The 14,346-nt window shown below is 42.5% G+C and overlaps 1 protein-coding gene across 1 annotated transcript in view; it reads right to left on the bottom strand.

Moving 5' to 3' along the window:
• FMN2 (formin 2) overlaps positions 1 to 14,346 on the bottom strand; it is a gene marked incomplete at both ends in the record, with an annotated part of 267,482 nt that overhangs the window by 169,305 nt on the left and 83,831 nt on the right. Inside the window, 2 exons of the mRNA XM_079711279.1 lie at positions 1,175 to 1,466; positions 1,605 to 3,222. Of these exons, the coding sequence (XP_079567405.1) occupies positions 1,175 to 1,466; positions 1,605 to 3,222 (1,910 nt within the window). The remainder of the gene's footprint in view (positions 1 to 1,174; positions 1,467 to 1,604; positions 3,223 to 14,346) is intronic.

Genomic DNA, 14,346 nt, shown 5'->3' with positions numbered 1-14,346 from the left:
AACCTGACCCATCAGCTTTGTGGGTTATTTGTGGGTTGAAAATAAATCACTTCATGCCCACAGAGGCACCTTCATCTCCCCATCGCTGCCCATCACTGCATGTCACCTGACTCTTCAGTGACTGTGGAGTCATGTAGTGCCACCTAAAAAGGGGAGATCCATTCAAAAAAACCAAAACAAAAAGAACTTCATATACTGCATATGGATAAAATGAGTTTGGGGCACATTTGGAAATGATGCCTTGGCACATAGAAGTGACCCAGCAAATCACTCAGAGAATGAGCTGCAAAGTCAGAAGTAGTCAAAATAGATAGGTTCCTCTCCCACTGTGATTCAGTGAAGAGAAAATTAATATAAGAAATGAAAATGAACCTGGTAAATATCCTATTTCTAAATCTGTGCCACATCACATACACACACACACACACACACACACACAAATTCAAAGAGTCTCGAGAACTTGGGACAAGGAAGTCCAGTGAAATTTAAAGGGCATGTTTTTTCTCCCACTGGCACATTCCACAGCCATGTCCCAGTACCGTCCCAGGGGTCGGGGAACCAGGTTATGGACCACCCATGGATAAGTAATACACCAGCAGTGTACCTGCTGGGAGACATTCTTTTACAAATATCATATATTTTATAGAAATCATAGAAGTGTGTGATTTTATGACCTCATAGCTCTGCATATCATCTACAGAAGTGCCATGAGATGCTCAGAACTAAATCATTTCACACATGGGGTGTGGATGTGTGTATTTTTGTGTAGCACATTTCTGAATAGTAAAACAAGACCATGCCTTCAAAAGGATGCAGGAAACATCCTCAAGAGTCAGTCTAAGGATTTGATTTACTTTTATAAGCTATTTATCAGAGTGAGGTTCTGCAATGAGGCAACAGAGCATGTATGCTAAGAAAAATATATCCATCTATAAAAGTCAATCAAAAACTATATAGACAGAAATCTGTACATTGATTCGTGTCATTTGTTTTATCCCTTTGATACTTCTGGAAAAAAGTCTAAAATTGCTTCACTAAATTTTGAAGTAATCATCTACAGGCAAGTTTTATTTTTATTTATTTTATTCTTACTCATTTTTCTCCAGAGTTTTAAAGGAAAATGCTTCCCTTGTATTGACAATATTGTGCAAAGATGAGCCCCTGTTCACATTACCTTTTACTGTGCAGTTGAATTCTCGTCCAATACAGAGGCTTCATCGGCCGACAAGGCTCTATTGGCTGCTTCCTGCTGCCTTTGTCCTGGTGCAACCCGAATCCAAACAAGCTAGCTGGCAATGGTGGAGGAAGAAATCCACATGCCTGCAGTGTTGGTGAAGTGCTACTCCCAGCTTGTGGTGGGAGAGCAAGGTCGGATCCAGGAAGCAGAGGGGGTGGGGGGGGTGGGGGGACACCTGTTCCAGGAGCAGGAGGAGGGGGAGGGGCTAGAGGAGGCGGAACCCTCATACCTGGCAAAGGAGGAGGGGGGGCAGGAGGAATTCCTTCACTGGGAAGAGGGGGCGCGGGAGAAATTCCCACACTGGGAAGACGGGGGGCGGGAGGAATTCCCTCACTGGGAAGAGGGGGCGCGGGAGGAATTCCCACACTGGGAAGAGGGGGGGCGGGAGGAATTCCCACCCCGGGAAGAGGGGGTGCGGGAGGAATTCCCACACTGGGAAGAGGGGGCGCGGGAGGAATTCCCACACTGGGAAGAGGGGGGGCGGGAGGAATTCCCACCCCGGGAAGAAGGGGTGCGGGAGGAATTCCCACCCCGGGAAGAGGGGGTGCGGGAGGAATTCCCACACTGGGAAGAGGGGGCGCGGGAGGAATTCCCACCCCGGGAAGAGGGGGGGCGGGAGGAATTCCCACGCCGGGAAGAGGGGGGGCGGGAGGAATTCCCACTCCGGGAAGAGGGGGCGCGGGAGGAATTCCCTCGCCGGGAAGAGGGGGCGCGGGAGGAATTCCCACGCCGGGAAGAGGGGGGGCGGGAGGAATTCCCACCCCGGGAAGAGGGGGGGCGGGAGGAATTCCCACGCCGGGAAGAGGGGGGGCGGGAGGAATTCCCACCCCGGGAAGAGGGGGGGCGGGAGGAATTCCCACGCCGGGAAGAGGGGGGGCGGGAGGAATTCCCACCCTGGGAAGAGGGGGGGCGGGAGGAATTCCCACGCCGGGAAGAGGGGGGGCGGGAGGAATTCCCACCCCGGGAAGAGGGGGGGCGGGAGGAATTCCCACGCCGGGAAGAGGGGGGGCGGGAGGAATTCCCACGCCGGGAAGAGGGGGGGCGGGAGGAATTCCCACGCCGGGAAGAGGGGGGGCGGGAGGAATTCCCACCCCGGGAAGAGGGGGGGCGGGAGGAATTCCCACCCCGGGAAGAGGGGGGGCGGGAGGAATTCCCACCCCGGGAAGAGGGGGGGCGGGAGGAATTCCCACCCCGGGAAGAGGGGGGGCGGGAGGAATTCCCACTCTGGGAGGAGTGGGGGCGGGAGGAATTCCCTCACCAGGCAAAGGTAGGGGAGGGGCTGGCAGCATCTCTGGACCAGACAGAGGAGGAGGTGAGGGGCACGGTGGGCTGGGCAGCGCAGGCTCAGGCGCGACATGGGGTGGGGGCCGTGGAGGAGCCACGGTGCCCAGACCAGGCATCTGGCGGGAGAACGTGGGAGACAGAGGCAGTGCAGGGGGGATGTCACAGATGTTTTCAGAGGAGGGGAAAGCAGAGTGCTCGTGGCTGGTTTCAAATTCCGTGTGAAAAGAAGGATGGGAAGGCTGTGAGCTCGCCTGTCCTTGACCATCAGACCAGGGCGGCGACGTGGGTGGTGGAGCCTGGAGGGATGGATGTGCATCGAGCTGAACTGATATTCGCCTTGGAGACACAACCAAAGAAATCTCTGCGCAGAATTTGGTCTGAGGTCCAGGAGGTGAGGATGGCCTGGCTGAGTCTCCACTTGTGGCCTCAGGCTGGGTGCCCGTGAGAGGATGTGTCAGTGTCCCACCCTCCTCTGTCGGGGACGTCTGGATGGACTTTGCCTGTAAAATCCTTTGATGCCCTACTTCCTTTTCTCCCAACCTGAGAGCTTGCAGACACGCATCTCCAGAGGCGGCCGCCTCCAGGTCTGCAGCCGGGTACTGTTTCTCTAGCTCAGCTATTTTGGTCCTCAGATCCTCAATGGTCTGCTCCAGCTGCTGAATGACAGTGGCCTGACCCTCAGATTTCATGTCACAAATTTCCTGAGGGGCAACAGAGACATCACAGTTAAATATAAAATAAGGAATACTCAAAATACCAAAAACTAGTCTTACAAAATTAAGCAAAATGTATTTGTTTGTTATAATACTTCTAAACGCTCCCTCCATGGAAAGACACTATTACTACTTCCACTTGTCCCTTCTTTTCCATCCTCGGATTTCAAATTAGTTTACACATGTGACCATGAAGTCCTAAGGCCCCTGTCTAATCTTCGAATGAAATCATGGAAGACCGGCAGACCGCTGAGAAGAGGGAAGAAAAGGCTGACTGACAGACCCACATAATGCCACCATAGGCTACTCCCTTCCTGCCCAGTAACATCTCCTATTAGGACGTTCCCTAAAGACATTTTAAATCCTGAGTTTTAAAGTTAATCACAACCTTTAAAAGGTAATCTCTAAGGGGTGGAGAAGTGTCCCAAAGAGAGCTACAATATGTGAGCAGGGATTGCGAGCTTGGGAGCCTGAACCAAGATGGCACAGTAGAAGGACGTGCTTTCATTCCCTCTTGTGAGAACACCAGAATCACAACTAGCAGCTGGAAAATCATTGACAGGAAGATAATGGAACTCACCAAAAAAGATACCCCACATGCAAAGACAAAGGAGAAGCCACAATGAGATCCTAGAAGGGTTGCAATCACAATAAAATCAAATCCCATAACTGCTGGGTGGGTATCTCACAGACTGGAGAACACTTATACCACAGAAGTCCACCCACTGGAGTGAAGGTTCTGAGCCCCACGTCAGGCTACCCGAGCTGGGGGTCCAGCAACGGGAGGAGGAATTCCTAGAGAATAAGACTTTGAAGGCTAGTGGGATTTGATTGCAGGATATTGACAGGACTGGGAGAAACAGAGACTCCACTCTTGGGAGGCACACACAAAGTACTGTGCACATCGGGACACAGGGGAAGGAGCAGTGACTCCATAGGAGACTGAACCAGACCTACCTGCTGGTGTTGGAGGATCTCCTGCAGAGGCGGGGGGTGGCTGTGGCTTACCGTGGGGATGGGGACACTGGCAACAGAAGTTCTGGGAAGTACTCCTTGTTGTGAGCCCTCCAAAAGTCTGCCATTAGCCCCAACAAAGAGTCCAGGTAGGCCCCAATGTTGGGTGGCCTCAGGTCAAACAACCAACAGGGAGGGAACCCAGCCCAACCCATCAGCAGTCAAGCAGATTAAAGTTTTACTGAGCTCTACCCACCACCAGTCCCTCCCATCAGGAAACCTGCACAAGCCTCTTAGAGAGCCTCATCCACCAGAGAACAGACAGCAGAAGCAAGAACTACAATCCTGCAGCCTGCGGAACAAAACCCACATTCACAGAAGGCAGACAAGATGAAAAGGCAGAGGGCTATGTACCAGATGAAGGAACAAGATAAAACCCGAGAAAAACAACTAAATGAAGTGGAGACAGGAAACCTTCCAGAAAAAGAATTCAGAATAATGATAGTGAAGATGATCCAGGACGTCAGAAAAAGAATGGAGGCAAAGATCGAGAAGATGCAAGAAATGTTTCACAAAGACCTAGAAGAATTAAAGAACAAACAAACAGAGAAGAATAATACATTAACTGAAATGAAAACTATACTAGAAGGAATCAATAGCAGAATAACTGAGGCAGAAGAACAGATAAGTGACCTGGAAGACAAAATGGTGGAATTCACTGCTGCAGAACAGAAGAAAGAAAAAGAATAAAAGAAATGAACACAGCCTAAGAGACCTCTGGGACAACATTAAACACAACAACATTCGCATTATAGGGGTCGCAGAAGGAGAAGAGAGAGAGAAAGGACCCAAGAAAATATTTGAAGAGATTACAGTCGAAAACTTCCCTAACATGAGTAAGGAAATAGCCACCCAAGTCCAGGAAGTGCAGCAAGTCCCATACAGGGTAAACACAAGGAGAAACATGCCAAGGCACATAGTAATCAAATTGGCAAAAATTAAAGACAAAGAAAAATTATTGGGCCCCCCTGGTGGCACAATGGTTAAGAATCCACCTGCCAATGCAGTGGACACAGGTTCAAGCCCTGGTCCGGGAAGATCCCACATGCCACGGAGCAACTAAGCCTGTGCACCACAACTGCTGAGCTTGTGCTCTAGAGCCCACAAGCCACAACTACTGAGCCTGCGTGCCTAGAGCCTGTGCTCTGCACCAAAAGAAGCCACTGCAACAGGAAGCCTGCACACAACAACGGAGAGTAGCCCCAGCTCACTGCAACTAGAGGAAGCCCGTGTGCAGCAATGAAGACACAACACACCCAAAAATAAATAAATTTTAAAAAAATTATTGAAAGCAGCAAGGGAAAAATGAAAAATAACATACAAGGGAACTCCCATAAGGTTAACAGCTGATTTCTCAGCAGAAACTCTGCAAGCCAGATGGAGTGGCATGATATACTTAAAGTGATGAAACGGAAAAACCCAGAACCATGATTACGCTACCCGCAAGGACCTCATTCAGATTCGATGGAGAAATCAAAAGCTTTACAGACAAGGAAAAGCTAAGAGAATTCAGCACCACCAAACCAGCTCTACAACAAATGCTAAAGGAACTTCTCTAAGTGGGAAACACAAGAGAACAAAAGGGCCTACAAAAACAAACCCAAAACAATTAAGAAAATGGTCATACGAACATACATATCGACAATTACCTTAAACGTGAATGGATTAAATGCTCCAACCAAAAGACACAGGTTTGCGGAATGGATACAAAAACAAGGCCCATATATATGCTGTCTACAAGAGACCCAGACACATACAGACCTAGGGACACATACAGAATGAAAGTGAGGGGATGGAAAAAGATATTCCATGCAAATGGAAATGAAAAGAAAGCTGGAGTAGCAATACTCATATCAGATAAAATAGACTTTAAAATAAAGAATGCTGGGGGCTTCCCTGGTGGCACAGTGGTTGAGAGTCCACCTGCCGATGCAGGGGACACGGGTTCGTGTCCCGGTCCAGGAGGATCCCACATGCTGCAGAGCGGCTGGGCCCGTGAGCCATGGACACTGAGCCTGTGCGTCCAGAGCCTGTGCTCCGCAATGGGAGAGGCCACAACAGTGAGAGGCCCGCATACCGCAAAAAAAAAAAAAAAAAGAATGTTACAAGAGACAAGGAAGGACACTACATAATGATCAATGGGATCAATCCAAGAAAAAGGTATAACAATTATAAATATACATGTGCCCAACATAGGAGCACCACAATACACAAGGCAACTGCTAACAGCTGTAAAAGAGGAAATCGACAATAAAACAATAATAGTGGGGGACTTTAACACAGCACTTACAACAATGGACAGATCATCCAAAATGAAAATAAATAAGGAAACAGAAGCTTTAAATGACACAATAGACCAGATAGATTTAACTGATACTCATAGGACATTCCATCCAAAAACAGCACATTACACTTTCTACTCAAGTGCGCATGGAACAATCTCCAGGATAGATCACATCTTGGGCCACAAATCAACCCTCAGTAAATTTAAGAAAATTGAAATCATATCAAACATCTTTTCTGACCACAACACTATGAGATTAGAAATGAATTAGAGGGGAGAAAACGTAAAAAACACAAACACATAGAGTCTAAACAATACGTAACTAAATAAGCAAGAGATCACTGAAGAAATCAAAGAGGAAATCAAAAAACACCTAGAAACAAATGACAAGGAAAACACGATGACCCAAAACTTATGGGATGCAGCAAAAGCAGTTCTAAGAGGGAAGTTTATAGCTATACAAGCCTACCTCAAGAAACAAGAAAAACCTCAAATAAACAAACTAACTTTACACCTAAAGGAACTAGAGAAAGAAGAACAAACAAAACCCAAAGTTAGCAGAAGGAAAGAAATGATAAAGATCAGAGCAGAAATAAATGAAATAGAAACAAAAAAAACAATAGCAAAGATCAATAAAATTAAAGCTGGTTCTTTGAGAAGATAAAATTGATAAACCATTAGCCAGACTCATCAAGAAAAAGAGGGAGAGGACTCAAATCAATAAAATTAGAAATGAAAAAGGGGAAGTTACAACAGACACCGCAGAAGTACAAAGCATCCTAAGAGACTACTACAAGCAACTCTATGCCAATAAAATGGACAATCTGGAAGAAATGGACAAATTCTGAGAAAGGTATAACCTTCCAAGACTGAACCAGGAGGAAATAGAAAATATGAACAGATAAATCACACATAATGAAATTGAAACTCTTATTAAGAATTTTCCAAAAAACAAAAGTCCAGGACCAGATGGCTTCACAGGTGAATTCTATCAAACATTTAGAGAAGAGCTAACACTCATCCTTCTCAAACTCTTCCAAAAAATTGCAGAGGAAGGAACACTTCCAAACTCATTCTATGAGGCCACCATCACCCTGATACCAAAACCAGACAAAGATACTACAAAAAAAGAAAATTACAGACCAATATCACTCATGAATATAGATGCAAAAATCCTCAACAAAATACTACCAAACAGAATCCAACAAGACATGAAAAGGATCAAACACCATGATCAAGTGGGATTTATCCCAGGGATGCAAGGATTCTTCAGTATACACAAATCAATCAATGTGATACACCATATTAACAAACTGAAGAATAAAAACCATATGATCATCTCAGTAAATGCAGGAAACGCTTTTGACAAAAATAAACACCCATTTATGATAAAAACTCCCCAGAAAGTGGGCATAGAGGGAACCTACCTCAACATAATAAAGTCCATATACAACAAACCCACAGCAAACATCACTCTCAATGATGAAAAACTGAAAGCATTTCCTCTAAGTTCAGGAACAAGACAAGGATGTCCACTCTCGCCACTATTATTCAACACAGTTTTGGAAGTCCTAGCCTCGGCAATCAGAGAAGAAAAAGAAATAAAAGGAATACAGATTGGAAAAGAAGAAGTAAAACTGTCACTGTTTGCAGATGACATGATACTATACACAGAGAATCCTAAAAATGCCAACAGAAAACTACTAGACCTAATCAATGAATTTGGTAAAGTTTCAGGATACGAAATTAATGTACAGAAATCTCTTGTATTCCTATACACTAATGATGAAAACTCTGAAAGTGAAATCAAGAAAACACTCCCATTTACCATTGCAACAAAAAGAATAAAACACCTAGGAATAAATCTACCTAGGGAAACAAAAGACCTGTATTCAGAAAAGTATAAGACACTGATGAGAGAAATTAAAGATGATACCAACAGATGGAGAGATATACCATGCTCTTGGATTGGAAGAATCAATACTGTGAAAATGACTATACTACCCAAAGCAATCTACAGATTCAATGTAATCCCCATCAAATTACCAATGGTAATTTTTATGGAACTAGAACAAAAAATCTTAAAATTTGTATGGAGACACAAAAGACCCCGAAGAGTCAAAGCAGTCTTGAGGGGAAAAAACGGAGCTGGAGGAATCAGACTCCCTTACTTCAGACTATACTACAAAGCTACAGTAATCAAGACAATATGGTACTGGCACGAAAACAGCAACATAGATCAATGCAACAGGATAGAAAGCCCAGAGATAAAGCCACACACCTATGGTCAACTAATCTATGACAAAGGAGGCAAGGATATACAATGGAGAAAAGACAGTCTCTTCAACAAACGGTGCTGGGAAAACTGGACAGCTACATGTAAAAGAACGAAATTAGAACACTCCCTAATACCATACACAAAAATAAACTCAAAATGAATTAGAGATCTAAATGTAAGACCGGACACTATAAAACTCTTAGAGGAAAACATAGGAAGAATACTCTTTGACATAAATCACAAAAACATCTTTTTTGATCCACCTCCTAGACTAATGGAAATAAAAACCAAAATAAACAAATGGGACCTAATGAAACTTAAAAGCTTTTGCACAGCAAAGGAAACCATAAAGAAGACGAAAAGACAATCCTCAGAATGGGAGAAAATATTTGCAAACGAATCGTCGGACAAAGGATTAATCTCCAAAATATATAAACAGCTCATGCAGCTCGATTCTGAAAAAACAAACAACCCAATCCAAAAGTGGGCAGAAGACCTAAATAGATATTTCTCCAAAGAAGAGATACAGATAGCCAAGAAGCACATGAAAAGCTGCTCAACATCACTAATTATTAGAGAAATGTAAATCAAAACTACAAGGAGGTATCATCTCACACCATTTAGAATGGGCTTCATCAGAAAATCTACAAACAACAAATGTGGAGAAAAGTGAACCCTCTTGCACTGTTGGTGGGAATGTAAACTGATACAGCCACTATGGAGAACAGTATGGAGGTTCCTTAAAAAACTAAAAACAGAATTACCATATGATCCAGTAATCCCAGTACTGGGCATATACCCAGAGAAAACCACAATTCAAAAAGACACATGCACCCCAATGTTCATTGCAGCACTATTTCCAATAGCCAGGTCATGGAAGCAAACTAAATGCCCATCGACAGACAAATGGATAAAGAAGATGTGCTACATATATATACAATGGAATATTACTCAGCCATAAAAAGGAACGAAATTGGGTCATTTGTTGAGACGTGGATGGATCTAGAGACTGTCATACAGAGTGAAGCAAGTCAGAACGAGAAAAACAAATATTGTATATTAACGCATATATATGGAACCTAGAAAAATGGTACAGATGAACCGGTTTTCAGGGCAGAAATTGAGACACAAATGTAGAGAACAAATGTGTGGACACCAAGGGGGGAAAGCTGCGGTGGGTTGGGAGTGGGGGGGGTGATGAATTGGGCCCTTGGGTTTGACATGTATACACTGATGTGTATAAAACTGATGACTAATAAGAACCTGCTGTATATATAAAAAAAGAATTCCATAACTTCCAATATTAAATCTCCCTTCCTTGAAGTGGAGATAGTAATGGTGCCTTATCTCTGATGGTTGTGACGAATGAGATAAAGCCTATAAGTTACTTAGCACACTGGGTAGTGTATTATGAACACCCAATAAATGTTAGCTATTATTTAAAAAAAAAACTAAGGGAATCTGAATCAAGTATGGACTTTAGGTAATAATAACGTATTGATATTGGTTCAATGACAAAGGTACTTCCTAATATAAGATGTTAATAATAATTTTAAAAAAAAGATAATCTCTAAAAGGATCTCCAATAAGATCAAGGGAAATATTTCTGATATCCACATGGGCATATTCATATATCTTAAGTGCATGTATACAACTTACATCACGTTACTACAATTCAAATATTTTATCCAAGGCACTTCAGAAAGGGATGCCTTTTGTCACCACAATTTATGAAGATGGCTGACAGCAACTGTGCCCCCGTGTGGGTTACCCTCACATCCACACAGTGTCTTCCTCTCCCAAGGGGACACTTTCAGGAAAAAGTGTTTGGGGTATAGAAAAGGGGGAAGCTCTCTGGGTAAACTGATTAGCAATAACAGATGAGTAAGAAGAAAAGACAAGAGAGAGGAATGGGTAGACAAAAAGGAGAAAAGCAGGGACAGGAGGTAGGAGAGAAGGGGGGACAGACTCCAGCTGACTAAAGCTCAGGATCACACACCTGCTCACACAGGCTCAACTGCTCCCTTAAGGCTGGAATGAGAGGGGAGAGGGCAGGGTCCCCGTGCTCAGAACTGCTTCTCCAGAGCATCCAGGGCTTTTCACAGATGACCCCAGGAGAGGCCAACATGAGGAGCCACCATCCACAGCATGGACACCTACTACCTTCCCCTCTCTTCATCTACTGTGGAGGAATAATTAAGAGGTTAATACAAAGATGACACAAACTACTGGATTGGCCAAAAAGTTCATTCGGGTTTTTCCAGAATTTCATTTTTTTTATAGCTGAGTAATATTCTATTGTATAAATGTACCATATCTTTTTTATCCATTCATCTCTTGATGGAAACCTAGGTTGCTTCCATATCTTGGCAATTATAAATAATGCTGCTACGAACACTGGGCTGCATGTGTCTTTTCAAATTAGTGGGTTTTTTTTGTTTTTTTTTTTCTTCAGATAAATACCCAGGAGTGAAATTGCTGGGTCACATCATAGGTTTTAGTTTTTTTGAGAAACCTCCATACTGTTTTCCGTAGTGTCTGCACCAATTTACATTCCCACCAACAGTGTATGTGGGGTCTGTTTTCTCCACATTCTCACCAACATTTGTTATTGTGTTCCTTCTTTTTCTTACATTTTCTTTTTAAAAAAATTTTATTGAAGTATACTTGATTTACAACGTGTTAATTTCTTCTGCACAGCAAAGTGACTCAGTTATATATACATATATATATTCTGTCATTGTGTTCTTTTTGATGACAGCCATTCTGACAGGTGTGAGGTGATATCTCATTGTGGCTTTGATTTTCATTTCTCTGAGGACAAATGATGTTGAGTATCTTTTCATGTGCCTGTTGGCCAACTGTAGGTCATCTTTAGAAAAAAGCTTATTCATGTCTTTTGCCTATTTTTAAATTGGAGTTTTTGTTTTCTGTTTTTAATATTTATTTATTTGGGCTGCACCGGCTCTTAGTAGCAGCATTCAGGACCTTCATTGTGGCATCTGGGATCTCAGTTGCAGCATGCATGTGGGATCTAGTTCCCTGACCAGGGATCAATCCTGGGCCCCCTGCACTGGGAGCACAAAGTCTTAGTCACTAGACCACCAGGGAAGTCCCAGGGGTTTTGTTTTTAATGTTGAGTTGTATGAGCTATTTATGTATTCTGTGTATTAGCCCCTTATCAGTCACATAATTTGCAAATATTTTCTCCCATTCAGTAGGTTGTCTTTTCATTTTGTCGATGGTTTCCTTTGCCATGCAAAAGCTTTTCAGATTAATTAGGTCCCATCTGCTTATGCTGGTTTTTATTTCTTTTGCTTTAGGAGACAGATTCATAAAACTACTGCTATCATTTGTGTCAAAGACTGTTCTGCCTATCTTTTCTTGTAGGAGTTTTATGGTTTCTGGTCTTACATTGATATTTAGGCCTTTAATCCATTTTGAGTTTATTTTTGTGTATGGTGTTAGAAAATATTCTAATTTCATTCTTTTAAATGTAGCTGTCCAGTTTTCCCAGCACCACTTATTGAAGAAACTGTCTTCTCCATTGTATACTCTTGCCTCCTTTGCTGCAGATGAATTTGACAATATAAGCTCAGGTTTATTTCTGGACTCTCTAATCTGTTCCATGGATCTGTGTGTCTGTTTTTCTATCGGTACCATATTGTTTTGTTTGTTTTGGGTTTTTTTTAAACATCTTTATTGGAGTATAATTGCTTTACAATGGTGTGTTAGTTTCTGCTTTATAACAAAGTGAATCAGCTATACATATGCATATATCCCCATATCTCCTCCCTCTTGCATTTCTCTCCCACCCTCCCTATCCCACCCCTCTAGGTGGTCACAGAGCACCGAGCTGATCTCCCTGTGCTATGCAGCTGCTTCCTATTAGCTATCTATTTTACATTTGGTAGTATATATAAGTCCATGGCACTCTCTCACTTCATCCCAGCTTATCCTTCTCCCTCCCTGTGTCCTCAAGTCCATTCTCTATGTCTGCATCTTTATTCCTGTCCTGCCCCTAGGTTCTTCAGAACCTTTTTTTTTTTTAGATCCATATATGTGTATTAGCATACAGTATTTGTTTTTCTCTTTCTGACTTACTTCACTCTGTATGACAGACTCTAGGTCCATCCACCTCACTACAAATAACTCAATTTCATTTCTTTTTATGGCTAATAGTCCACTGTATATATGTGCCACATCTTCTTTACCCATCTGTTGATGGACACTTAGGTTGCTTCCATGTCCTGGCTATTGTAAATAGAGCTGCTATTAGCTCTCCTGGCTATTATAAATAGAGCTGCAATGAACATTGTGAGTACCATATTTTTTTGATTACTGTAATTCTGCAGTATAGTCTGACGTCAGGGAGCCTGATTCCTCTAGTTCTGTTCTTCTTTGTCAAAATTATTTTGCCTATTTGGAGTCTTTTGTGTTTCCATAAAAAATTTTAAATTATTTGTTCTAGTTCTGTGATAAACACCCTTGATATTTTGATAGGGATTGCACTGAATCTGTGGATTGCCTTGGGTACTATGGTCATTTTAAAAACATTAATCCTTCCAGTTCATGAACATAGTGTATCTTTCCATCTGTCTGTGTCGTCTTCAATTTCATTCACCAGTGTCTTATAGTTTTCCAAGTACAGGCCTTTTACCTCCTTAGGTAGGTTTATTCCTAGGCATTTTATTTTTTTTAATTTGATGGTAAATGGGATTATTTCCTCAGTTTCTAATTCTGATAATTTATTGAGGTGTATAGAAAGGTGACAGATTTGTTTATATTAATTTTATATCCTTCAACTTTACCAAATTTATTGATGAGCTCTAGTAGTTTTCCAGTGGTGTCTTTAGAATCTTCTATGTATGATATCATATCATTTGCAAACAGTGAGAGTTTTACTTCTTTCTTTCCAATCTGGATTCCTTTTATTTCTTTTTCTTGTCTGATTGCTGTGGCTAGGACTTCCAATAGTACGTTGAATAAAAGTGGTGAGAGTGGGCATCCTTGTCTTGTCCCTGATCTTAGAGGAAATACTTTCAGCTTTTCACCACTGAGTATGATGTTAGCTGTGGGTTTCTCACATAAGGCTTTTATTTTATTGAGGTATGTTCCTTTATACCCACTTTCTGGAGAGTTTGTGTCATATATGGATGTTGAACATTGTCAAAACCTTTTTCTACATCTATTGAGAAAATCGTATGTTTTTATTCTTCAATTTGTTAATGTGATATATCACAGTGACTGATTTGAGGATACTGAACCATCCTTGCATCCCTGGAATAAATCCCACTTGATCATGGTGTATGATCCTTTTGATGCATTGTTGGATTCAGTTTGCTAATATTTTGAGGAGGACTTCTGCATCCATGTTCATCGGTGATATTGGCCTGTAATGTTCTTTTTTTGTGATATCTTTGTCTGGTTTTGGTATCAGGGTTATGCTGGCCTCATAGAATGAGTTCAGAAGCATTGCTTCCTCTGCAATTTTTTTTTGGACTATTTAGAAAATGTTAGGTGTTTACTCTTCTGT

Source organism: Hyperoodon ampullatus, assembly GCF_949752795.1.
Source record: "Hyperoodon ampullatus genome assembly, chromosome: 1".
In the NCBI taxonomy this organism is placed as follows: domain Eukaryota; kingdom Metazoa; phylum Chordata; class Mammalia; order Artiodactyla; family Ziphiidae; genus Hyperoodon; species Hyperoodon ampullatus.
The sequence above is the reverse complement of the archived record's forward strand: the minus strand, read 5'-3'. Positions and strand labels throughout refer to the sequence as shown.